This window comes from Sardina pilchardus, chromosome 17 (genome assembly GCF_963854185.1).
Source record: "Sardina pilchardus chromosome 17, fSarPil1.1, whole genome shotgun sequence".
Taxonomy (NCBI): Eukaryota; Metazoa; Chordata; class Actinopteri; order Clupeiformes; family Clupeidae; genus Sardina; species Sardina pilchardus.
Genome location: NC_085010.1, coordinates 20,351,869 through 20,379,818, shown reverse-complemented (window position 1 = coordinate 20,379,818; position 27,950 = coordinate 20,351,869). Strand labels below are relative to the sequence as shown.

The window sequence follows — 27,950 nt, the reverse complement described above, 5'->3', positions numbered from 1 at the left end:
CAGCCAGGTCACCTTAGTTCATTGTATATTTGGAAGAACATTTCTCATATGAGCAAAAAAGGCCATATGAATTTGAACAGGATGTCCATAGTGTTAACACAGGAGAGATTAAAGCTTTAAGATCCTAACTCCACGAGTCTTGTCCAGTACAAGTGTTGACATGGATCACCACGTGGCTATCACTGGGTGGCCTTAAATGAGTTTGTGGGGAGCTACTGGGGCTCAGAGGCTTGCTGAATGAATTCTCTTTGTGTGTGTGTGTGTGTGTGTGTGTGTGTGTGTGTGTGACCCATGTACTGTATGCCCTTCATGACCTGTGCTGTTTGTATTGATGGCTTCAGACTTGTGTGTAATAATTGACCATTGTGTTTAATCTGAAGTTCTGGTTGTGTAGTCGAAAGGCATCTTTATCCCCAGTTATGGTGTGATTGTACTTGTAAATGAACAGTGAAATAATTTTGTTTCCTTGTGCTTCCTTTGCATTGTTATCCATTTATAGGCGTTCTTGCACATTTTGTATCTGTTGGCAGAAAAAAAACAAATGCGCGAAAGGATTGAAAATGGGAACACAAGGGAATATAGACAAACACTTCTTATTCTCTAAGTATTACATAATACCTCGTACCTTGTTGCAACAACTGGTGGGTGCAAGCTCTACTGTACTGTACCTCTGGTGTTGTGGATGATGAAACCCGATCACGTGGTCTTTAACCTCTCCTAGGTTATCTTGATCAAATGTTGAACTGTTTACTTCTTCACATGATCAGATGGGCACTTGAGCCTCAACACCAGTCATGTTATCATAACCTCTGAATGGACAGTGTTTGCTAAGCAGTTTGGGATGACATCAATGGCTAATCTGATTACACCTTCTCTCTTTCTCTTTCTGTCTCTGTCTCTCTCTCTCTCTCTCCCCTCTCTCTCTGTCTCTCTCGTGCTGCGTTACATTCCTCCCTCTTTTTTGGCGATGTTGGCTGACGGCCCAATTCTCTTGCGAGCACACTCCCCCAGGAGGAGAGTGTTGGTTTGGAAAGTCCCCGCTCTGTGTGTGTGTGCGTGTCCAGGGAGGGCAGGCTGCGGGGGAGGCACGACGGCCAGAGTCCAGCACAGTCCGGAGAGAGCATTGTGTGTCGGCAGGGGCTGGATTTCTCTTTACCAGGTGGACAAAGCCGTAACGGTCATCCTGAAATTTCAGCATTGTGCCGCTGTGCAGTCAGCCCTTTAATGATGCACATGAATAGCAGTGGGCACCACGCAGCCGACGTGGCAAAATGGGCAGAGGCCATGTTCTTCTGATATACTGTATTTGTTGCCATGGAAACTGCCTGGAAACACTCTGGATGTTTTTTTTTTTTTCTACACATGTCTCTTTTTTTCACACCGTGGAGCATCTGTGTACACACACATACAGTAGATACAAACCACACACACACACACACATACACACTCTCTAACCTCCTCTGCCCCTCCCATTTGTAGAACATCCCAGCAGATTCTCCCCTATAGCTCAGTATGGGTTTAGCATGGGCCCATCTCTGACAGATAGAGATAGACAAACAAACACAAAGTGAGAGAGAGGAAGGCAGGAGGAGAGCTGGACACAGATCTGAACACAGACTGAAAGAGTGAGAGTGCAAACACAGAGTGCACATTGTTAGGGAAGAAGGGAGTGAAGGATGGAAGGAAGGAGGGCGGGAGGGAGAGAGAGAGGGAGAGAGAGAGTTGTGTGCATGTGGCCATCAGGGCTTGGCTCTCTGCAAACAGACCCAACGATAAGGAGCCTTGTGTTCCTCATTAACCATTCAACAGGGACGTCCGAGGATCCTCTCTCTCTCTCTCTCTCTCTCTCTCTCTCTCTCTCTCTCTCTCTCGCTCTCTCGCTCTCTCGCCCCCTGTTATGTAACATAGTACCCTGTCCCTGGTGTCTGGGGATGGGCCTTTTTTTTCAAGTGCTGTCGACCCTCCACCTGTTGTGTATTTGTGTGCCTATGGCAACTCGAATCATTCACCCGTGAGAACGCCTTAGAACGCCAGTTGGGTGGGCTCAAAGGTGTGTCCCCTAGATAGAACGCCTTGAACCCACCTGGCTGTTTCAGTCAGGTGTGTCGGGGCCTTCATGGGTGTTGGGTCACCTGCTGTGTCAGGTGTTGATAATTACCGATATTGTCCAATCAGGGCTGGGCTTGGGATTGTGGAAGATTTATGGAAGAGGGAACTCCTTGTAAAGGATTTCGTCATCAAGGACCCTCAAGACTGTTAAAGATTTACTGTATGTTTTACTATAGGGTGTTCACCTCACTATAGGTGTTTTACTGCAGGGTGTACACATCATAAAAATGTCTTTGGGAACAAAACACGTTTATGTGTTGTTATGATAGCATGAGTCATTTTCTTCACACCATTGAAAATGCTATTCAAATGTGTGCAGTACCTCATTAGTTGATCCAGTTAAGTTGATCTGATTGCGGGGGCTGTTCTGCATATGTATGGCAATGTTAACTGGACAAAGAGATAAAGAATATGCACAATAAATGATGCATCTTCTCCTGCGTTATGACACTGTGAACAATAGTTAATGGTATTTACTTACATTGGGCACTATTACAGTGTGTCTAGCATTATATTTTCCATTTTACTGAAGCATTATGTTGGAGTTGTGAGTGGCCATTTCACTGTTGTGGATGTAATGACCAATGATGAAACAGAATGACCTCTGACAGCTTCTTTCATAAGTCGTCTGCGCTGGCCTTTGTGGTAGCACCCATTCCCATTACCCTCCATCAACACAGGACCCAATGTGCAGCCCGCCTAACCCCTCTCTCCAATGCGAGCAGCACACCAGACCAGAGAAGCCGCCGTCTGACTGTGGCTAAAACGGTGGAGCTAAACAAGCCCTGAATGGGAGCGGAGAGTGGCAGGGCCGGGCCGGCAGCACAATGGTCCGCTGACAGACACATGGCCTCGCCACACCACACCACACCCCACCCCACCGTGCCCACCCCACCCCACCCCACTGCCCGCTGCTGCTGCCCCGGCTCCTCAGAGCGAGCGGGTCACATTTGCATGGGCAGCAGGCCTGGGGGATTATGGAGATGCAAAGCGCGCAGAGCAGAGCAGCGCGGCCTTCAAGATGCCCGCTTCAGATAAAGAGGGAGATGGAGTGAGATGGAGATTGTGTGAGCAGACTTTTTCCATGCTGATAGGGTTGTGCTGTGGAGCCTCGGCTCTTTTTTTTGGAGAAAGAAAAAAAAAAAGTCAGTTGTTGTTCTGACGTGTTGCTACAGTTACAGTGCATTGACTGGGTTACTAGTGGTGTTACTGTATGTGTAGGATTGCCACTGTTCAGGACAGTAGAAAGTGTTGTGATAGAAAGTCTATGCTGAATAATTGCTTCTTAGTTTCCTAGTGTGAGAAAGTACAGTATATAGTGTCCTTGACTGACCAGGCTAGTAGGAAGTATTGTGATAGAAAGTCTGTATTGAGTAATCGCTTGTTAGTTTCCTAGTATGAGAAAGTATTTAGTGTCGTTGACTGACCACCCTGATAAGCATATGGATGATGTAGTAACGGGAAACTGTGAAGTGAAATGCATGGCTTTATGTTGGTGGACTGGTATGGCTGCAGTGCACACACTCTTGTTTTGGTGAAGGCACTTTGAGCTCTGATGTTGCTGATTGGGGTCGGCGCCACCAAGCGTTCACTGTGACCCAAATACTGACGCCAGGCCAGTCACTCATCAATCATTCATACGGATCAGTCAGCAGGTAGTGTCTGAGCCAGAGAGTCTCTCTTTCTCTCTCCCTCAGTCTGTCTCTTCTCTCTCTCTACTGTATCTCTCTCTCTCTCTCTCTCTCTGTCCAAATATACACACACAATCACACACACACACACACACACACACAATCACATACACACACAATCACACACACACACACACACACACACACACAATCACACACACACACACACACACACACACACACACACACATACACACACACACACACACACACACACACACACACACACAAGCCACTGTATGCACCAGGGGACTATTGGGTTTGCTAATCACAGTTGGAGTGATGAGAGCTTGGGGTCTATTACATCAGGCTGAAGGCAGCATTTTTGAATTGGGATTCACTCGTCCTCGCCAGGTGACCAAAAGCCCCAAGACGACATGCGTGAGAGTCCGCAGGGTCGTTAAGTCAAAACTCAGCCACCAGGTGCAATGTGTAGTGCATTAATGAACTGCTACAATAAACGAATGGCAAACATAAATGCTACACATAACATAATATAAATGCTAAACATAAAAACATAAAAAATAGAAATAAACTCTCCTCTGGCTTTGTTTCTCTAGTGGTAGTAGTGATTTTATTGTTTTTCCAATGAATTAAAGGTTAAGAACACATTTATGCTGTGCTCAAATGAATCTCTGTTTGAGCGTGCTGTTTTAAGGGTTAACAGAAGGGACTGACATATGGGGGCTCGTATATGTTGTGGCGTTACTTCCATTTTTCCTAGGCGCTCATTTGTAATGGAGTCATAACCATGAGGGAAATGGCCTTTGGTTCTCAGCCAGTATGATTTCCAACATGAACACATTTGGAGAGTAATTGATTATGCATATGCTGCTGTGTGTGTGTGTGCGTGCGCACCCACCCATCTAGTTATCTGTTGTAAACTGTTATAGACATGTGGGTCCACAAATGTCCATCCCTTTGACATGAAGCTCCAATTTTTCACACGCATGATCTCATGGTTTTACTGGTACTGGCACAGTGGAAGGGCACATCTGTCAGTACTAGTGATTAATCGAATGGTTCAGTGGAAGGCTCGGTATCCCAGGCCAAAGTTATTGACAGGGCTTCATGCTATGACACTTTGATCTTGTGTACTGTAGATATTGACTGTTTGAGCAGTTCACTGCAAGTTGAAAGGCATTGTATAGTTTATGTTGTGTGCTTTACATTTTATTGTGGTCCAGCCCAGTCTTCTGTGTCTGTCTCTCTCTCTTCACCCCTCTTGCTATCTTGTCTCTGGAGCATGTTACATGTGCTATGTGAGAGGGAACACTATTTGCATGCATGTGCTCATGTGCGTTCATGTATGATCGTGTTATATGATCATACATGTATGTCTTTCTATGAGAATGCAAGTGTGATTTAGGCCATGTTTCTATATGATATGTTTGTTTGTGTGGGTGTGGGTGTGGGTGTGGGTGTGCATTCATGTTCATTGGTGTTTGGTTGTATGTCCTCTGAGTTCCTCAAGTTGTGAGCTGGCCTTCCTCAGATGATCACACCCTAGTGTTAACTGTGTGTGATCTGTGTGTGTGTGTGTGTGTGTGTGTAAGTGTGTGTTTTGCTTGTGAGGATCTGAGTGGGTGTTTGATCTCCATAGGGATTCCTGAGCGTAGGCCACTGCTTCCTGGCTCGCTGGCCAAACACACACGCTGTCTCTCCTGGCCTCTGTCCAGCGTGGGCCCCCGGCCATCTCAGCTAGGCCACTAAAAAAGCCTGCAGCTCTCGGCACAATCCCCAGCCCCTCGAGGCAATCTCCCCTCGGGCCTTTTGTCCGGCGCTCCTCCCCTCTCCCGCCTCAGACAGCGGTATAATGATTCGCCTTTAATGGGATAGTGTGGGAAACCGGAACTAATATATTTGTCGCATCTCAAGTGTTGGAGTTGTCTGCCAGGCCGCTGTTGGCGCTGCCAAACGCACAGAGCCATCCCACGCTCTCACGGAGTGTTTTATGGCGCTGATTCAAGACGGTGCCCACATGTAGCTGCCATGGGGGTTTTGCACCTCTACACTTTTGCACTTTTATAAAGAGGTCATGAAATGAGTAGCTTTTGAAAGAGAATGTTTACTTTGCATGGAAAAATGTTATCTTTTGATCTGTTGTTAAAGACCTTGATGTTAGCCAGTTATCCACAAGAAGTTGCCCATTTTTGCGCGTTTCATACAGTGCACAGAGGAACTTTTGAAATATTGTTGTAGAAAAAAATTAGTTTTTCAGATATGAAGACCACCAAAGTTCAGCACCCTGATTAACAGAATTTTCCCGATCCTGAATCAAACTGCCACAGCTGATGGCTAGATCAATTATTTATTGGAATGGGGTTGAGTTACGCCGTGACTTCCCAATCCTGAAGACTTGAATGATGTTGACTTGATACAAGACTGATCTGTTGTTAGTCTTCTTGGCACTCACAGTGGGGTCCGTGTCTAACGGTGTGGCTAAGTATCAACATTGATGGTTGTAGGTCTGTGCTAAGAGGCTAATCTTGGATGGATTTGTCGAGCTTTGTTGTTGTCGTAGGTGGGGATTTTTTTGTCATCGTCTCCTAAAGCTTGGTCTCATCCACCTGCTAACTGCCTACTCCGTCTGACGGCAGGAGGCTAATTTTAGCTTTGGCACTGGACCACTTCCCCGTGCCACCAGGAGGGGAAATTGATTCTCAATGAGAATGAATGGCTTCTCTCTTCAATCATTAACTAGACATTGACAGAAGTGGCCTCGCCTATTCTCACCTACGGCTGACCTAAGCATGCACCAATGGACACTTACGTTTAAGGAACAATGCAACCAATTTAAGATCATTTTGCTAATGATGTTGTCTTCATAAAGTCCGTTGAATGAAGCCACAACAAGCTACTACTCAATGCAGCAAAGATAAGCAAAGGGAAGTTGCACAGACAGACACTTCTTACTTCTTGTTTTGCGTGTATATTACGAACCGGCGTTCCATTTTCGATTCACTGAATGCCAAATGGAACAATGTCTGTTTGTTTTGTTTGTCCATCTCTGTGTTTGGTTTGTCTCTGTGCCAAAAATCGATTGCCCAGATGGCACACACACACACACACACACACAGTAACCTACCTGTAAGGACAACCATCATAAACTGTTGCTTCCTGCCCTAAGTCCCACTGTACCCCATGCATGTTTCATTATGCTTTACCACGTTTCATTAACCTGGACCTGATCAACTTGCTCTCTACTGGCCTAACGTCTGTGGTACCGTCATTTCCCGACTATAAGCCGCATCTTACACATTGATTTTGCAAATAAATTCCGCTTTGATGTTAATACAGGGGGGCAGTTAATATGGTGTTAATATGGTTTTGTTTCTTTTAACTTGCATATAAACACTGTTCTGCGGCTTATACACAATGCGGCTTATATGCTGGAAATTACTGTAGTTCTTTAGCGGTTCTGATCGGTGGGGTTCTATTGGTTAGGAATGTGGTCATCCAAATGGAACACCTGAAGGTTCCTGTCCCTGTAGTAATTTCACTGTAACTCGCTCGGGATAACAGCATCAGCCCAATGAAGAAGAATGAGTAATGTATAAAACATCAATGCCAAACGCTAACCTTGCTGCTCCATCCACTAACCACTGGAGATCATGTTGATCCTGGACACGGTCAGTATGTTTCTAGCCAATTTTCCATTCCCCTACTGTCCCAAGCCTTTAGCCACCTGAATCCTCAGTCAACAGTGAAAGTGCTGGAACTCGGAGTCAGTGATACTTTGTTTACTTTGTTACACAAGTCTTAATAGTTAATGCTTAAAGAAACCTTCTTTACTAACTCCTCTGTTGGTTGTAGAGGAAGGAACTACAGTAGCTTTTTCTGTGTCTCTCTCTTGAATAGCTGCTTTGAAAGTGTGCTAGGACCCCAAGGGCCCCGTCATGTGCTACTATCGTAGCTGTGCACCAGGGCTGTCCGTACATTACATTATCTTTCCCTCAGCTCTACTGTACGTGTGGGTGGATCTTTTTTTGGTGGGATTTGTAACTGTCGATGGAAATTCTGGCTTTCAGTTTTCATGAAACTACGTTCAAGCAGGCTTTTGAGATTGAATTACATGCTCATTATTAGATTGGGAATGTGAGATTTATTTTTTCTAAAAGGCAGCGGTCTCATTCTTTTTATTCACAGTGCTCAATTCAGTGAAATCTGAATAACAGAATAGTTTGCATAATTGCCTAGATGGGCTCAACTGGAATTTGAACTCTTCTGACATCCGTGTTGCACGTAATTTATGTTTTCCTTTTTGTGCTTTGCAGACCTGATTAGCATTCTAGGTATGGTTTCATATGAGTAGAGATAATCAGCATATCTGCTGCCTACATTCCTACATTTGCGTACTAGTCATGAAATAATGTTCTGTTACTTTTGGTTGTGTAGTCACAACCACTGTTTTCAGACTCTTCATTGTGACTTCTGGTTTAGCATGGTTAGCAAGGATACACAAGAGGACTAGACTCCTGGGCATCACCTACAATTATTTGCCTAAAATACTCTTCAGCGTATTGGCTATGGGCAGCCTCCTTCCTAAACTGACTTCAGATACAGAGGAGAATACTTTATAGGTTTTACATGTTTTACATAAGTGGAATATATAAGGTCCTGTCTTGGTGTCATGGTTGCCAGTCAGGGCTTAGTCCCCTCAGAGTTGTCCAAGGTACTGTTAGGTGTTCAAGCCACCCCTGGGGAATAGGTATCCTGGCGATGTTGTTATGGTGACAGGGCCTCGAGTGTTGCCGTGGGGAGGGTGGGAGGGTGAGATGTCCCTTTTTAAAGATGGGGAGTGGGCGGTGGGGTGGGCACTGGGCATGGGAAAAGTAATCAGAGAGCTTGACTGCACATACGGTGATTCAGTGGTGCTACTTATAACTGCTTGTTCAGCCCACACAGACACCCACACACATCCACACACTTACACTTACACTCTCGCTCACACACACACACACACACATATTCACATACACCCAGTTTCTGTCTTTTCTCTTTCTCACACTCACTCACTCACTCACTCACTAACACTCACACACTAATGCATACATGTGCGCGTGCACACCTGATGAATTGCTTCTGACGTTCCTCTGTGTTGCAGGCATTTAGTTTAAGAATAATCTTTTTATTAGTAGGTGGTGTTTAGCAATCCCCCGGGTGCCTATTCACAGGGAGTTCCTTTTCTAATTATCTTTTTAATCGCCCGTATGGATCACCGTGTGGGCCTGGGATCCCCGAGTTCTCTCTGAGTGCTCTTACTGTACCTTGCAGTGGCTCCATGTGACGAGCCCCGTCCCGAAATACCTGCTATAACCCTTTTGCAAGAGCGTCAGCACTTTTGAGTTGCGCTGTTTTACATCAAGTTCAGTGTAGGTGGCACACTGCATGAAATCTAAGTTTAAGCATATTACATCATAATCCTCTTTCTGTAATTAGTCCCATCATTATGATTTGTAATCTGGAAAAGAAAAACCCTGAACTTTAGACCCAGGTGTAGTAGATCTCTGCTCGAGTGTACCAGCGTTGTGGTCTGGTAAGCCTACCTGCCCCTGTTGGCACCTGAGCGCATGTATCCAAACCAGATAAGCAAACAGAGCAACCACCGGGCACAGCATGTGACTCACCACCTCCGGTTTAACAGTACATCCCTTCAGTTCTGGAAAAGCGCTCGGTGCTAATCGGTTAACCGGCGCCACTGGTCCCACTGAAGTGTGAGCTTGAGGACGTGGACTGGAGGCTGGCATGACCTTGTGTTTTTTTGGCTGGAGTCGGGGGTGCAGATTAAACCACGATTAGATGTACTCCTCGCTCCACTACTTTATTTACGTTGACTGACACGCACATGGACACGCACGCGATTATTTGGTACCCACTGGGTCGCAGGTGCGACGACGGTCTACCTAATTGGCTCCATTGTAACTCCCCCCACTGCTTGTTGTTTCGAACTCGGTGGAAAGACAATTTATATCCAACACCTGGTGCCCAAGAAAGAAAAAAAGCGGCTAGAACAAATAGGGTACACTATCAAGGACAAACTTGCCTCGCTTGAGAGTAATTAAAATCTTTGAAGTGTTCTTTTCTGTGTCCCTGGTGTGTATTCCAAGACGTTGTTCACATAAGATTATCTGTTAGTTGTTCCTGTAAATCAACGACTTGTTCTCCTTTAAGTGTTTTGTACCTGTCAGCCTAAGATGCTTCAAACTCCTGGATGATGCAACATGTATTCCCTGGTATTCATGACACATACTGTAGGTACCCTGGCATCTGGCCAGGACCCAAATATTACGTTATTTTTAGAGTGTGACCCTGATTCCAAAGATAGGATCTGATCAGCCTCGAGGCCTATGTATTCCCCTCACAGTCTGTGCTGTGTTCACTCTCCTCACCTCATGCAGATTGCCGGGTTTGACTCCACCGTCCACCATTTGAAACGTTGTTAACCTCTCGTATCAGGCTTTTCTAATTCTAACAGGCCTGCCATTTGGTGATTGGTGTTGGTGAGATGAGCCTGGGCTTGGTAAAGGTTGTGAGCCTATTTGTAGGCTATAAAGCTTGGGAAGCTATTATCTTGGTTGCCTTGAGGCCTTGTAGGAATTATTGTTAGAAGGTAACATTAGTTGATGGCACCGTTCGAACCCTTGGGAAGTGTACGTTTGTCATGTTTATGCCAGGGAGATGGTATACAGGGAGTAGAGGGCATCTTTCTAATAGAATAGTGCAATTCCTTTAGCCTTACCCAGTCTTACTCATTCAAAACAGTGAAGATGAACTGTATAGTGTGTAGGTAAAGCTATAGTGGTTTAAGTTAGCTTGATGAGTTTATTGTGTGTTGCATTTTCACTTTTTTCTTTATACTTCATTCACTGGAAAATACTTAAGTAGGATTTGTATTTCTACTCTTTTCTGCTCATCCTATCTTACATCACACAGGTCATTGTTTTGTTGTGGTGTTTGAAAATGCCTGGTCCACTGCATTATGGCATACAAGTCACAAATATTTAGTTCAAGAGATTCAGAGATTAACTCCTACTGTGGATCTTTGAATAGTAATGAAAGTGTTGGTGATTATTTTCTCACATTGAGACCAGGCCATCGAGAAGTGTGAGGACACCGAGAGACTCAGACAGTGACTCGGGCTACGGTCAAAAAACACCAGATGCATCATGCTCATATTCACCAGTCACTTGACATCTCTGTGAGATGGAGGCTGTAATGGCGTTTTAAAAAGGCCACCGCAGGCCTCTTTTCTGTTTAAAAAATCATTGGCAAGAGTGGTTGTGCTTTGATGGCTGCGAAAAGGAGGTTCCATGTACTGTAGCCTCCTTTATTTTTGTCTTCTTTGGGAAGACTTAGAAGTTACAAGAAATGTTTGGCTTATGTACAATAGTTACAAATTCAACATTACTGATGCTGTGCAATGAAGCTGTCTTAAGATTTTGGATAGCAGTGTAACACAGGCTTTTAGGCTTCATAATACTGTACAATCAACACACATATTTTTGCTATTTACATCTACAGTACAACCTCTTTCTAGCGGCTCTTAAAATCGGTTTGGATTTGAATTAAAATTGTTTCTTTGTTTTTTGTGTTTCCTCCCCAAGGTGATTGTTTGCCGTGACCTCCATGATGAACGGGTACTCTGCTCCCACTTACCCCTCTAGTGGGTTTGGCTCCCACTCCTCCCAGCTAAAGTGAGTATCTTACCAGCTCAGTGGAGCTTAAAGTACATCTGAATAACCATTAGGTTTGTGCTTGGTGTGGGCAAAGATTGTTCAGAACAGAAGATAATTTCAAGTATTTCAAGCTACATCAATGGAATGAAAATAGTGCATAGTTCTCGTCTCCTGTCACTAAAGTCACAACATGGACATTTAATCTTGATAAGCAATACGAGAGGACAAATCTCAATTTGGGTGCTGTATTGTTGCCGTTGCTTGTGTCTGAACTATCTCTGGTGTGAATCAAGTGTGTGTGTTTGTGTCCAAATTAGTATTTAGTATTTGGTATCTGAATCTCTAGTCTTCCTCTCTCTCTCTTTCTCTCTCTTTCTCTCCCTCTCTCTGTGTGTGTGTGTTTGTGAGGGATGGACTGTATGAGAGAGAGTTAAGTATTCATCAGTCACACAAGCTTGTTTTCTTAGCTTGTATCTTAATAATAGTAATAGATAGATATATAGACGGATAGATCCTTTAATCCCAATAGATAGATAGATAGATACTGTACTTTATCAATGCCAGATGTTGGCATCCAGTTGGTTACATGTTAAATGACAGACAAAACATGGAGGTACACATTCACAACAATAAATAAACAATGCTTTGTCCGTGCTGGAAGTCAATTCGCTTCAGGGAGTCTTCAAGTGAGAAGTCAATCTGTTATGACCGAGGATAGGTGTCTGATTTGATTTGGCATTCCATGCAGGCCCCCCTATAGAGAGTGTTAGACGTAAACAAATCAGATGTTTTATCAACAGTATTCACACCCATTCTTTAACCCCTGCTAAACCACTGACCTTAACCCTTCAGCTTGGCTCGTGTCTCAGGGGGGAAATTGATCTAGTTACTTAATTGCCATGTCCTTTTCCCAGGCTCCGGCCATAATTCGATTTGCCTCATAAAATTGATTTCAGTGCAACTCGTCGGTCAGTGCATCTGAGGTCTGGTTGACCAAGCAATTGTTGTCTGAGGTTTTGCCCTGGAGGAAAGGTGAAGAGTTGTGAGCAAAAGAACACAATCTTGGAAGAGTTCTTTACACTTTGTTCCTCTAGTTCTACTTTTATTTGCTCGTCTTATTCATTTTCATTAAAATGTCAGCTTTACTGTTATGCATATTTATTGTGTGTAGGAGTTACTTTTAGGTCAGGAGTGGAGCATTATTAGTCAGAAAGAAATTGTAATTCAGTTTTATGTTGAAGGTCTATTTATAGTCACCTGTATACGCGGTGTCATTAAAAAATAAAACCTTTCACTCCTGAAGACTACAGGTATTATTTGTTTGTGCCCATTGGCTTCTGGCCCTGAATATGCCACCATATTAATTGGTTCGATCCATTATTTATCCTCACCCCATTAGAATGCACTATGAAGTCATGGCCTATCAAATGACCGGTAAATTCATCAATGCCAAGCGTCCAGTGAGTCGGTCAGTGCGAAATGATATCGGAGCTGTGGTGGTGCCAAAGAGCATTCACCTCGTTCAGACACAGCAGTAAACACACGACAATAGGAAACAAGTGCACTTGGATTGCACCTTATCTTTCAAGCTGACAGACTCTCTTTCTTTCTCTCTCTCTCTCTCTTTCTCTCTCTCTCCCTTCTCTCCCTTCTCATCTTTCTGTCTTTCTATTCTCCTGTTTCTTTCTTTCTCTGCATGTTGTCCATTCTCCTTTTGTCATCCTGTCGGTATGTCGTTCTGTCTTTCATCCTTTATGTGTCTTACCTTGTTTCTCTTTTCCTCTCTCTTTCTTTCTTTACACTTCTACCTTTCCTTCACCCTTCCCTGACTCCCTCCTCCCCTCTCTGACTCCCTCCTCCCCTCTCTGTTTCCTTTTTTCCATCCTCTTGCTCCCATTTCTCTCTCCCGTACCTCATCCCTCTGCTCTCTCCTTCCTCTCTCCATCCTCTCCTCTTTCTATCTCTCCTCTCATCCCTCTCTTTAGTGGCCATGGTTCCCACTCCCCTGAGCTGCCACAGAGGAACGCCACCAAGTCCAGTGCTAAGGCTCTTTACGGTGAGTGGCTGCACAAGAACAGGCACAAGAACAAGCACAAGCACAAACACTGTGTCCTATATGCTGCCCAATCCAACATGACCTTCAGAAACAGAACATAATGTCATCATCTATATCCAGAGATGGGAGTAAGTCACACATATGCAAGTCTCAAGTAAGTCTCAAGTCTTAACCCTCAAGTCTCAAGCAAGTCCCAAGTCGTTTTTGTGAGGGTCGAGTCAAGTCAAGTCAAGTCATAGCTTAGGTCGAGTCAAGTCAAGTCAAGTCATAGCTTAGGTCAAGCAAGTCACAAGTCAAGTCATATGATAAGCTGGAAGACAACCGTCTTAAAACTTGAAGAGACGGCAGCCTAAGTTTTATGTAGCCCTCCTTTGCACAAAAGGGCTAACAAATAGAAGAAGGGGATATAAGGCTAAAATATAATTATAAATGCTCACTAGGACCAGCAGGATCAGAATTACTAGGAACGACTACAGGGCCTGATGTACCAAATTACCAGGCAGAGTACTCAACACGGTAGTTTATCATGGGAACAGCAGCTCATGTTTTCATTGCATAATATTCCATTAATAAATACCATACGGAAATGAAATGCAGACACTTCTATGTTATATACTACGATTTACTCTTGAAAGTGGCCCATTTCTCATTTATGTCATACATCTCTCATATACGTATACATACATTTACAGTAATAGGGTTTGTGCTTATGATTTAACAAAAATAAAAGCAGCTAGCGCTAACAAACTAACAGCTACATTGATGTGGTAGACCAGGGATGGGCAACTTTCATGACTAAGAGGGCCACAATTTTTTATCATCACCATCAGAGGGCCAAATGTGGCTGCGCACTTTCGCACATCAGACATGAGAGAAGCTACAAAATAATTCTGAATAAGAATTAAATGTATATTACATACTGTATATACATTTCATTTGTGACATGCTCACATGCATTTTTAATAGGCCTATACATTCCCTAACGACAAATACAAGTATTTCACAGTCACATGAGTGAAAATTATTAATTTTAGTGCAAAGGGCTCACATAAATCATCATTCAATGATAGCACAAAACTGAAAACCAGTTAGTGCAGCATAGCCTCATATTCAATGCATTTACTATGCTCCCACTCCATTTTTTAAGAATGTATAGACATTTCCTAACGTCCATGATGAGAGTACAGATGTGATGTAACATCCATCACATCTGAAGCCTACTCTCATCCAACGCAAAGAAATAGCCTAGCCCTACTAGGCCTACTTGCAGTCATGCATGATTTGTCTCAGCTTCCCCTCGACATTATCGAGAATGTCAACAATTATGTGCGTCGGGACAAAGACCGTTTCGAAGTTTTTATCTCCACCAATGAGGTTATGTTTTTATCGGGGTTTGTTGGTTTGTCTGTATATGTTTGTTTGTTCGCAAAAAGTTATGGATGGATGCAAGAGGAGGTGATGTGTTCGCTTGGAGGACATTTGCGCACTCTGAGTGATTTTCAGATACCGTATTTCAGTCAAATTGTCTGTTAGCCTATTTGATAGGCGGGATCAATGTGAAACTAAGTCAACATGATAAAACTTAATGTGATGCAAATAGTAGGCTCTTGTCACGTTTGACTGATGGAGATGGGATGTTAGCTGCCAGCTAACGTTAGCTTAAAAAATAATGTGAAATTAGCTAGAGACATTTCTTACTTTTCTTGTGTAGCCTAGTCGGAAATGGCGGATAAAATTTGACGTGGTGCTGCATGTGTCGGATATTTCTGCGCTGCACACCTTGCACTCGGCGAATCGTTTCTTCTGTTGAGTTGAATAGTCTTTAAATCCAAATGTTATTATTTTGGGAACTGGTAACAGCTTCCATCTTCTAAACCCCGATCGCTCTACTGTAGATGGCGGGCGCGTCACCTAGCACCTAGTAGAAAGGTTGCCAGGTTCGCCCACATGCAACAGGAAATATCCGATCGAAAATAGTTTTTATTATTATTATTCACCAATTAACCAAGACAGCAATGACTTGTCGAGTCATTGCATGCAAGTCTAAGTCAAGTCTCAAGTCATGAGTAGCAAGGTCAAGTCAAGTCTTTTCTCACTGTTGATCAAGCAAGTCACAAGTCCTCAATCTGGCGACTTAAGTCTGACTCGAGTCAAGTCACTAGACTCGAGTCCCCCATCTCTGTCTATATCTACATACAGTACAGTATGTCTCTGTATATATATGATCTCTATATCATAGCTCTTAACATATGTACGTACATATATACATACATACATTTATACGTGTAATGTGTAAATTAGTGGTGTTTTATTGCATCACCTTCTACCAAAAATGTTTATACATTGTATTAATGTATTGTTTAGATATTGATCGTCCATACTGACGTGGCTATCAGTATAAAGTGATGAAAATGATTGCAGATTGCTGGGCTGAATTTGGGTGTGTACATATGCAATAGAGCACATCGTGTCTCCCTCTGCCAGTGGGAGAAATGTACTGACTGCTCCTCAGACACGGCAGCCCCTCACATGAGCATTCAGACCACATCCATCATCACAGGGCATGAAGAGGCATAAATGGGCTGGATGAATCTGTATTAATCCTCAGTGCTGACTCCAGTGTGTGTGTGTGTGTGTGTGTGTGTGTGTGTGTGGGTGTGTGTTTGTGTGTGTGAATGTGTGTATGTGTGTCTGTCTGTGTGTGGGGGGGTATAGAGTCTGTGTACACCTGCCAATACAGTATGTGTGTGTGTGAGTGTGATTATAGTGTTACTGTGTTTGTGTGTGTTATTACAGTGTATGTGTTTGTTCACTTGCCTGTGTGTCTGTATGTTGTCTTTGGAGTATGTGTGTGTGTGTACAGTATGTGTGTGTATTTGTGGGCATGAGTGGGAGCTAGAGAGGGAGAACATGCACACGTGCTGTTCTGTGCTGCTGTGTGAACTGGACTCAGGTGTTGTCCAGCCTTATCTCTGGACCACAGCCTCACCCCCGCACCCCAAACATGCTGTATCACACCCCCTCACCCCCGCACCCCAAACATGCTGTATCACACCCCCTCACCCCTCGTATAGCCAGCCAATCAGCTGGGAGCCACCGCACGCCTGTCGCATGTCCGCGCCCATCTATTCGGATGGCTAGTGAATCACACTCACACACACATATTGGCAGGTGACCATAGACTCTATACACCCATCCCCCCCACCCCCACCCCCCCCCCCCCACAGAGCGACCGCACGCCTGTCGCATGTCCGCGCCCATTTATAATCACCCCGCCCCGTTTCGTGATGCCCCAGAAGGGAAGGGAACATGGAAGGGCAGAGAGGGAAGAGAGGCTCAAGGACTAACGGATGTGCCGCCACCACCGCCGCCCTCAGCTGACTGACCCCCCTGTGGGACACACACACACACACACTCGCTCGCTCGCTCGCCGGCTCCGCCACCCTGACTGCCACCGCCCGACGGGCTCTTGTTAGCTGAAGTCGTTTATCACCATGGTAACGTGTTAAGGAGGAAGGAATCTCATGTGCGTTCTTCCTCGTGTGCATGCTATACGCATCACCTCCCAAGACTGTACACTCAGTTCCTTTTCATTGTTGCCACACCCCCCCCCCCCCATCACCACCACCCTCATCGTATAGACTGCAGAGGCATGTTCTTTTTCAGCCCCACCTCCCTATCACACTCATTTCAACCCCACGGCAAAGCAGCGGCATTGGTGGAATGTCTCTCAGCGGGCAGGTCCAAACCTGCCGGTGTCCAATCGCTGTGTCCGAGCTGGCCCCTACTGCTGCAGTAAGGAGGAGTTGCAGTTGCAGCCGTGATTCCTCCTTTAGATTGCCTGCCTGCCTGCCTGCAGGGTCCTCAGCTGTGGCTGTGGTTTGTTCCATCCTACACTGTGGGCGTCCTGTGCCATGCCTGTGGGCGTCCTGTGCCATGTCTGTGGGGAAAGGCTGACACCTTCCAGGGGGGCCAGCTGTGGCCTGTCGGCGCCTGTGGTGCCAAGTCTGACCCACACACTGCCTGGCCTTTGCCTCTTTGTGTGTGTGTGTGTGTGTGTGTGTGTGTGTGTGTGTGTGTGTGTGTGTGTGTGTGTGTGTGTGTGTGTGTGTGTGTGTGTGTGTGTGTGTGTGTGTGTGTGCGTATTAATAGGCAATAGACGAGTACAAAAGAACGGAAGGGAGCAGTTGTTTGGCTTATCTTGTTGCCACTCCTGGGATTTTTGTGACAGATGGAGAAGTTGATGTAGACAGGTTCTTAATTGGCCTGTCAAGCTGTCTGACTACATCATTTCATTATGTACCTGTTACCTCTGTGAAAAATCCCATTGGATAACAGAGGAAGGAAGGCAATCTTTAGTCTCTTTCTTGCATATCTTTGATGGAAAAATTAAGAGACCACTGCACATTTTTCTGTTGTCATCCTACAGTTGCTAAGTGACATTTGATTGAGTTTGACAGTCATATTCAAATTGGCAATGGTCTCTTAATTTTGAATATGACGGTCAACTCGAATGTTATATGACTGTCAATTGAGTGTCATTCAGCAACCGTAGGTTGACATGAAAAAAAGTGCATTGGTCTCTTCATTTTTTCCAGGGCTGTATATATTGATATGCGTTATATCAGACAAATAAATGTCAATAAACAATAATTATGCAAATCAATGCATGTAAATATACCATGTATGACTGTAGATCATGTTAATGAATGATCTGAATATAATATAAATGTTTCAGGTCCTTGAGGATATGCCTTAATATTTGAAGAGGAATGGCATGTACCTGCATAGTTAACACATAGTCATATCAAACATAATTTTTCAGCGTCTTAGAAAATATTATCAAGCTTTTGAATGTGGGCCATTAAGAGTGATGTGGATTGTTCAGATAGCAGACACCATTATCCAAACTTTCCCAACAGATATTTTCTCAGAGTGGATCCTTTTCTCTCGTGACCTCTCTCAGTCATCCATGTCTCCAGTACTTTTTTTTTTCTTTTTGTACAGTATCTTTTTTTGTTTTCCCTCTCCATTCACCACTCGCTTTCTCTCCCTCTGCTTATCGCACGAGCAGGAACAGATGGACTGTACTTTTTCCGCACATCTGCCAAACACAAAAAGAAAGGTAGCGGGCCTGGAGCCGAGCTGGGCTCCAGCACTGAGTGTGTGCTGTGTGCTACTGTCCCTCTGCAAAACCAAAACAAGTTCAGATGCTCCACCTTAGTGTCCTCTTTTCAGTGGTCCAAGGTCTGGACTGGACAAAGACTGATGCTAAATTCTCCTCCCAGTACCTTGTTTGCCATTTTGTTGGCAATTCCTATATCTCCTGGTGGTTAATACAATTATATGATTACATTTTATTGTAATATATTTAAATAATTTAATTAATACATATATTAAATTAGGTTATTACAGAGCATTGCTTGTTTTTGGTTTTGCAGACTTAAGGGCTACTCACAAAAAGGTTGATTGTTGCGAGTATAGTTTCCTTACTCTATAGCATCCCCCTCCCCTTTCCTAGAGTGGAATTTTGAGTGTTTTGAGAGACTTGAACTTTGTGTGTGCTTTACACTCAATGTCAGTGCTGACATACAGTTGACATTGTTACACAGCTGTAGCCTCTGAACCACATTTCCAAAAAGCATTGTTGTGCAGTGACCATCATTAAACAAGTTTGTCGGTCATTTTGAGTCCATTATTCCTTCCTTTGTTATGATGGTCGGAAGACATATATGCTTTTTGGAAATGCAAACCTGGGGAGTTTTGAAAGAGAAGAGAAAAACAAAATAAAAACAGCTCATTTTAATGCTTAAGGCTAAAAGCACCAAACACCTGTACAAAGCTTCTCCTGTGTGGTGGGAAAAGAAATCTCATGACTGATGGTCTTCCACATTTTCTTTTGATGATGACATGATGTCTGCAGAAACAGGTGGACATGCCATCATAGAACTACCATTCAATATGATTACGAGCTGTTTGCAGTTCATTGGATGGCATTATTTGCTCTCTGGGTATTTCCGGGTCTGAAATCTATTTGCCCATGGTTTGAATATACTGTTGTTTCTTTAAAAGTGATAACGATGACATTACTCTCGTCTGGGCTAGTAAGTAGGGAAATAATTGTTTATTTAAGTAAATCTTCTGTGCGGCTTTTGAAATCTACCGTGTTGTATGTGTGTGTGTGTGTGTGTGTGTGTGTGTGTGTGTGTGTGTGTGTGTGACTCTTGTGCTGTGTTCTGTATTTCAGAACAAAGGAAGAACTACACGAAGAACAGTATTAACAGCATGACGGACACATCACAGTACCATGTGGAGGTGAGCACCATACCAGCAGGTCTCTCACTATGATCCAGCTCAGTCTAGTCCAGAGAAACAGCATGTTGAGGAGTTGAACACATTATATTGGGTGCCTCTCATTTAGTCTTTTATACATCCTCCCTTCCTTCCTCGGTCCTCGTCCTCACTGATCTACATAAAGAATGATGGGGTGGCAACAATGGGATAGTCTATCCAGTGTTAGTTATAGATCAGTGGGAATGAACCTGGAGGATCGAGCATCGAGGATCGAGGAGAGAAGTTGAGAGGCACCCCTTGTGAACTTGTCCTGAGCATCAACACTTGTCTGTATCTGCACCCACCAAATGATAACTCTGACTTTCCTCTGGACATGGCTTCACTTGGGTCCCAGGTGGTCTTTTTTTGTTGTTGTTTGGAACATTATGGTACCACTGGGGCCAGCAACTGGAAAGTAATTTGTAATTTGTTGTGGTCTTAAAATACACAGGATGTTGTTCCGTACATCATGTTTCCTTTGGTTTCCCTCTATTTGCAACAGCTGTTGTGTAATGTTGTGAATGGCTAACTGAATCGACTGGACCTCCACAAAACAAGCTGTCATCAATTATGTTTTTTTCCACTCTCAGAGTTTATATTTCATATGAGCTGTCATCAATTATGTTTTTTCCACTCTCAGAGCTTATTTATATTTCATATGACAGCAGCACCCTTGTGACTTTGTAGCTTCTCTACTTAAAGTTCGTGATTATGATTTATTGGGAAAAAAATCTAAATGGTGAGCAAGAGCTCATTGACATTTTACATTGTGTAGACTAGACCAGTGTCTAAGCATATATACAGTACTGTATGCTTACATAATTTATCTTAGGAGTATTCATGATCTGTTGTAAAATAACCTGTTATACCTGGAGGTATCTTATAATGACAATGTATCATGGATAGTTAAATGTAATCACAACCTCCTCTGTGACAGCACCTGACCACGTTTGTGATGGACCGTAAAGAGGCCATGATCACCATCGAGGATGGGATCCGCAAGCTGCGGCTGCTGGACGCCAAAGGGAAGGTGTGGACCCAGGACATGGTTCTCCAGGTGGACGAGAAGGCCGTCAGCCTCATAGACGCAGAGACCAAGGTGAACCTCTGCCCAGGGTGTTAAGCCACTGAAACCAGGTCGAATGGCTTTCTGAGGCCTGACAGTTGTTTGAATTTGAGTATTATGTTTCAGCTTAAAGGAGAATTCTGGCGAAAATCGCCGGAATTCCCCATTAATATTTTCCAGCCTCTCATTTACAGGTGGGCACAGATTGACAGTCTCGTATTCAATCTGACTCACACCACAGATGAAACTGATATATTTGAAGGGCTCTCCAAGTTGAGCCAAGCATCATTACGAACGTGTTAAATATTCTGACACACACACACACACTAGAGATGAAACTGAAACACAAGTATTTGAAGTGCTGTCGAAGATGTGCCAAGTATCATTATTAAAGCTCTGTTTGAAAAAAAAATACCAATGGTTGAACAAAGGCAGGCTTTCATAGTTCTCAGTTGATCTAGCCGTGTTTCCCAGATCCCTCTTCACCTTGGCTATAATGCCGTGTTAAACCTGGACACACTCATCAGCTCTCTCCTCCATTCCACTATTTGCACCCTCTGATTAAAGCACTCTGTTCTAAGTCATTCCGTGTTCTCAGCGGCTCTGTCTTAACTGTCTAAAGCTGCATACTCATGGCTGGCCATTTGCTCATCGTCTGTCGCCTCTCTCGTTGAAATTATTTGAACTTTGTTGTGCAACATTTTATGCCTCTAATGGTCTAATGGTCACCTGTATTCACTACAGTACAATAGCATACAGTGGTCTCTCGTCGCTCGCTAGTTTCTCTGTGTCTTACTGTATTACGAATTGGCACCTGTATACATAATGTTTTCCTATCCTATTTTTATGTCCTATATGTTTAATATGCCCCCCTCCCCCCTTCATCATAATGTCCTATATATACACAATGTTGCCCTATATAGTTGAAATGAAGAGTTCAGAAGCAAAACCCTCTAAATCTGTCTGACCACTTCTCTTTGAAATTAATATTTGAGATGTTTCAGACCAGGAAGAGAGCGATATTTAGTGGGTTTTGAAGCTGAATTATTTGATTAACATAAACTATGTGTGGAGAGCATTCACTCACCATAGTCATCTCATTTTTGACGACGTGTTTAGAGGGTTTTGTCTCTCTTCATATGTGGATGTTTAACTTCCTCCCTCTCACTTTCACAGAACGAGCTGGAGAACTTCCCCATGAGCACCATCCAGCACTGCCAGGCAGTGATGAGTGCCTGCAGCTACGACTCCATCCTGGCCCTGGTGTGCAAGGAGTCCGGCCAGGGCAAGCCCGACCTGCACCTCTTCCAGTGCGACGACATCAAGGTGAGCCTGGGGCCGCGGCAGAGGCCTGGAACACACTCTAACGAGACTTAAAACTGTTCAAACTACTGTACATACTGTAAATATATTTTTTAAAAGCTAGAGAGAGAGCGAGAGAGTGAGAGATGGGAGGCATCGGGAAATTACAAAGTGTTTATTTAAAATCTTATTTCAGGATCATTGAAATGACTACTTCGCTAGTTTAAACCTAACCGTCCACAGACATTTACACACCATTGTGCAGCTCTTGTTCACACGCCATTATTTACTGAACACAGCCACATTCTCAGTCTGCTGGTGGCGAGAGCCTCATCTGGTTGATTCAGGATTTGTGCTCTGCTACTTTAACACCACCTATGGGAGGACAGGAGGATTGCAGTGTAGACCTCTAAACGTACCATTAAAACACACTGATATCCTACAAAGCTGGAATGTTTTTATCCCCACAGCATTTTTTCCCTTGTATTGTTTTGTCCGTGCAACTCACTAGCCAATGACTAAATGATCTTGAATTTCCCCTTGGGGATCAATAAAGTATCTATCTATCTATCTATCTATCTATCTATCTATCTATCTATCTATCTATCTGATCAAATGTGAAATGGCCGTGTAGTATGGACGGACGACACAGAGCTGAACAAACAGGGATATGATTTTTTCCCTTACCACCCATATTTATCATCCAGTGTTGCTCCATAAGATGGTCTTACGTTTGCATGCAGTTGAGATGTCATGATATGAAGCTGTTATGCAAAAATGGATCTCTGTGAACGCATGGCTATTTTTTTGATGACGTGGACCATGCTAATCAGCGTATTTATAAGCCACTCATACTCTCCTCTGGCTGTGTGAGCTACAGTAGCATCGCACGAAGCATATTAATCATGTCATCACACTCCTGGCTGAACAGTTTGATTTATGAGTGGCTCTCAAATGATCTCCACAACAGGGTACAGTTTAACCTGGCTTCCTTTTGGCACCACACTATTATTATTATTTTTTATTGCCCTGGCCTACTGGGCACTGTTGAGCTGAAAGTCCTGTTATTTGTCCTGTGTGTGTGTGTGTGAGTGTGTGAGTGTGTGTGTGAGTGTGTGAGTGTGTGAGTGTGTGAGTGTGTGAGTGTGTGAGTGTGTGAGTGAGTGAGTGTGTGTGTGTGTGTGTGTGTGTGTGTGTGTGTGTGTGTGTGTGTGTGTGTGTGTGTTGAGATGAGATGAGATAATGAGTAGGGTGGTGCTGACAGTGACCCATTTGATCTCTTCCCCTCCAGGCTAATTTAATCCATGCTGATATCGACAGTGCCATCAGTGACTTTAAGGGAGGGAAGGTGAAGAAGAGGCCAGAGGCTTTGAGGTAAATCCCAAGGTGACCTTGAGTGTCCTGAGAGGTGCCTTTTAAAGAAAATGAATAATTGTTATTATTATCACTTGTCATATAGCCTGGCTATCATCAACCCAAGCTTAATCTTTTGAGTCTGGGGAGTGATTTATCCTCACAAATTTGTAGCGGAAACAGGAGAGATAAATGTGCAGGTTTCCAACCTGAGCTGCAGGGCGAATCCAATGACCTCCCGATCAGGCTGGGTTTACCCACTCTACTTGTCATACACAATGGTTTTGGCTGTAGTTTCCCAGAATCCTTTTGTGATGAGCACATTCTGTGTAGACCTGTCTGAATCACTGATCTCTCTATTCTTTGCCCTCTGAGTGACCTACAAGTTCTTCCTCATTTGTTCATTACACCTGTAGAAAGGAGGAAGCTGGCTCTTCCCTCTTTCAACATTTTACTGTTCAAGAAGTGAATGTCTGCTGTTTCTTTGCTCACCCCGTTTCCAGGATGATCCTGAAAAGTGACGGGGGCATCCCGCCACCCCCCGTGGACCCGGCGCCCGAACCCCCGGCAGGAAGCTCGCAGGTGGACGTGAAGAGCAGGGCGGCGGCCTGGTCAGCCTGGGCCAACGAGCAGCAGGAGTGTAAGTCAGAGAGGGTTAAAGCGGAGAGAGAGGCGCAAACGTTGGAACATTTCCTCGTTCTGTTTTCGCAAAGGGGGGGGGGCGAAATTCCCCTTTAAGCAGACCTAGAAAGTGACGTTACATTCGAACTGAACTGCTTGCCAATCTGACAGAGATCGATATCCCACTATGACGACTTTGCGACACGCCTCTTTAAGCAGACAGGAACTGTTCGAATTTTGCTTCCATAGAGATGCATTATGTTGCTCTATCTGGTGTAAGTCAGGACTAGGCTTTAGAGTCCACCCAGTGGCCTGGCAAGACATGAAGAGGAAGTGTGTAGTGTGTATACAATAGCAGTATGAGTATGCAGGCCTGACGAGAACAGTGTCTCTGTACAGTACATTGTTTTTGTTTATCTTTTTCTGCATGTCTCTCTTTGTGTATATGTATACTGGAGCCATCTCAAATGTCAACAGATGCTACATACTGTAGATACATGAAACGGTCATTTTAAAAGGTCCAACATATAATGTAACGGATTTTTTTTTAGAACATTGTCTTTAGGAGACATTTTGAATGACATGATAATTGTTTTTCATATGAGAGGCTCTGCGTTTTCGCAGTACATTTCTACCAGTCTTTCTGCCAAGTGAGAAATGATTCACAGGTGCGAAAACAAGAGCTAATCTGTGCTATTGTATAGGTGTTAGGTAACCGTCCATCAACCGCCATCATAATTACTCCCCTAAGCCGTAATTTCACTCTGAAGAGCTGTTCAGGCGTACCGGAGACACACTGTCAATAACACGTCTGGTTTCCCCCTCACACACACACACACACACACACACACACACACACACACACACACACACACACTTTTCTGCTCCTTTCTGCTCGGTTAAAAGAAGTCTGTTAATGACTTCCATCACTGGCGGCCATTATGAGCACAGGAGTAACTAGAAGCAGATCCTCACCATTATCTACGCTGATGTCCACACATAGTTGCATCCTGTCAGGCATTGTGTATAAGCCGCAGGACAGCATATTATGCAAGTTAAAAGAAACAAAACCGTATTAACACAATTTTAACTGCCCCCCTGTATTAACCTCATAGCTGAAGAAATTTTTCAAAATCAATGTATAAGCCGCGGCTACTAGTCGGGAAATTACGGTACTGTAGTTGCATCCTGTCAGGAGAAGGTTGTACCACGGGGGGCAGAGTCTGGTTGAAGTCTGTGTAGCTGAACCTTTGCTATAGTAGATGGCCTGTGGAATCCCTCTTTTAGTCAAGAATGCCAATTGAGCTCCTTTTAGAGTGGAACTTGCATGTTTTTTCATGAACAGCAGTGCATCTGGGACTAATATTTGTAGGGTGACGCATTAAATTAATTAGACAATGGTGTTGGAGTGTGACCTGTGGTGTGTGTGTGTGTGTGTGTGTGTGTGTGTGTGTGTGTGTTGTGCATGTGTCCCTCAGATGATCCACAGCAGCAGTACTCTGACCAGGACGAGCCGGCTGAGATGTCCGCAGCACGTGTTGACCGGGACGTGGTGAGTGGGAACCCCTTGTTTGCTCATCCCCGGATCCTCCTCCTCCTCCTTCTCCTCCCCCTCCTCCTCCTCCTCCTCCTCCTCCTCCACCACCTCTAGTTGCGTCCTCCTGATTACATGAGCCTTTCACAGTCTCAAGGTTATGGAACATGGGGCAACATTTTTTTTTCAATATTGCTGGGGACTGGGGACATACTGTAACCTGTTCTGATTGGATGATTATGACAGGTTACTTGCTACCAATGTAAGTTCTGTTGATAAAAGATATGTTGTCTAATGTCTGATAGTGTAGGAAAGTGCACAGGGCATTGCTCAAAATGTCGCATTACTTTGAGTCTCACCGTCCCCCATTTTCTCATGATGTGCTTCCATCATCTCATCTTAAGATATGTGGCCCCCGACACCTACGGTACGCTGTCCTCTTATTGCACATCACATATCACATATCAAGAGAATTCATTCCTTCAACATCAGCATGCTGGAATCTTCTGTAAAGTGGCTTTAGCAAACGTAGGGAAATGAGCTCAAGCCGTATATCATTCCATCCCTAATTTAATAAGGTAGCAACTCTGCTCATCTTCTGTCTTGAAAATCAAATTTGCCTCACAACAGATCCTCACAACTTGAATTAGAATAATATTACATTGTAGTGGGTTTTTTTTTTTTTTTTCTTCAAACATGGGGTTGGGTGTTCTGGGTTTGGCAGATATTATTCAGCCTTGGCAGCAAAAGACTGTAGCCTTCTGGTCTTTTGCAGGTGTCTTGTTGTTACGCACTTCAACTCTTAGCGTGTCCTTGTCAAAGTATAACTACTAATGTGTGGTCTATTTGCTGAGACTAAAAATGGACTCCCCTCTCTCTCTACACAGCAAATCTTGAACCACATCCTGGACGATATTGAACACTTTGTCACTAAACTTCAGAAAGCAGCCGAAGCTTTCAACGAGCTCTCCAAGAGAAAGAAATCGAAGAAGGGCAAAAAGAAGGGACCTGGAGGTGGGTATTGATTTTTTTTTTTTTTTTTTTTTTTTTTTTGCTCTTTCACTGCAGTGCCAGATCTTTCTTCATTGACCCCAAAAATAAATCTTTTCAGCCGAACACAAATAGACCTTTTTAGTTCTTTGAAATATCCAAGCACTGCCTAACATGTGTGTGTGTGTGTGTGTGTGTTGTGTTCACATTGTGGCCACTAGAGGGAGTGCTAACACTGCGCTCTAAGCCGCCTGCACAGGAGGACTTTGTCGACTGCTTCCAGAAATTCAAGTGCGCCTTCAACTTGCTGGTGAGCAGCTCCCCACTTTTCAATTATAATGACATAGATCATTTGTGTCCCGAAGAGCCCCCCCACCATTTCACATTGGCCTTTACTCAATAGAAGCCATTAACGTCTCTATTAGGAAGTCTATTAGCCACTATAATTATTGATGAATATTCCCGAGCGCTAAGTAGGCTTCGGTAATGGTAGTCTTGAGTGATTCCTCATGGGCTATGGCTCGTGGTGGTGAGTCGACTCTTAAGAACATCGTAACGGCACTGACTTTGGTCTGTTGTTCTCGGCAGTGGCATTGAATAGTGGTTTGTCTTTGTTTCAGGCGAAGCTGAAAAACCACATCTCCAACCCAAGTGCTGTGGATCTGGTCCACTTCCTCTTCACACCCCTGAGAATGGTAAAGACCTGGACATCTCACAGGCCTAGTGCATCACCATCTCGCTCACAAATGATTGACTTCTGAAACAGAAATTTTGTTCAAAATGAAAACAACTATTTTGTTGCTTTTCTGAAGACATTGCGCTGATGTATTCTCAAGTTCCCTAATGGTAGCCTACTGACCTAATTATTTTTCTGCCTTACGGCGGAAAAATGACCGTTTAAGTATTGTGTTAGTGTCTTTTTTAAGACACATTCCAACCATTTTCTGTATACAAGTGAACTTTGTGAACGGTCTGTGCTGCAGGTGATTCAGACCTCGGGGGGAGTAGACCTGGTCAAGACTGTGCTGGTCCCGCTCTTGACCCGAGAGGCCATCGACTTCCTCCACGCATCTGCCACTGCTGAGGAGAGACACCTGTGGGTCACCTTGGGAGACGGCTGGACCAAGTGCAGGTAACAGGATCCTGAAGGGCGATTCGCCCTCCTCTGACATGTGGAGGATATTGTTTCATATAGTAACAGGGAGTAGAAATCCAA

General features: G+C 44.0%; 1 protein-coding gene across 4 annotated transcripts in view; it reads left to right on the top strand.

Moving 5' to 3' along the window:
* The window catches only part of eps8a (EGFR pathway substrate 8a, signaling adaptor), a 62,033-nt gene that overhangs the window by 18,529 nt on the left and 15,554 nt on the right, over nt 1-27,950 (top strand). For all 4 annotated transcript variants that reach the window (XM_062517820.1, XM_062517819.1, XM_062517817.1 and 1 more), the window contains exons 2-13: nt 11,408-11,497; nt 13,465-13,535; nt 19,783-19,850; nt 20,806-20,967; nt 22,111-22,260; nt 23,528-23,610; nt 24,093-24,229; nt 25,689-25,762; nt 26,632-26,758; nt 26,956-27,044; nt 27,355-27,429; nt 27,718-27,866. In XM_062517820.1, the coding sequence (XP_062373804.1) occupies nt 11,430-11,497; nt 13,465-13,535; nt 19,783-19,850; nt 20,806-20,967; nt 22,111-22,260; nt 23,528-23,610; nt 24,093-24,229; nt 25,689-25,762; nt 26,632-26,758; nt 26,956-27,044; nt 27,355-27,429; nt 27,718-27,866 (1,253 nt within the window). In that variant the 5' untranslated portion in view covers nt 11,408-11,429. The remainder of the gene's footprint in view (nt 1-11,407; nt 11,498-13,464; nt 13,536-19,782; nt 19,851-20,805; nt 20,968-22,110; nt 22,261-23,527; nt 23,611-24,092; nt 24,230-25,688; nt 25,763-26,631; nt 26,759-26,955; nt 27,045-27,354; nt 27,430-27,717; nt 27,867-27,950) is intronic.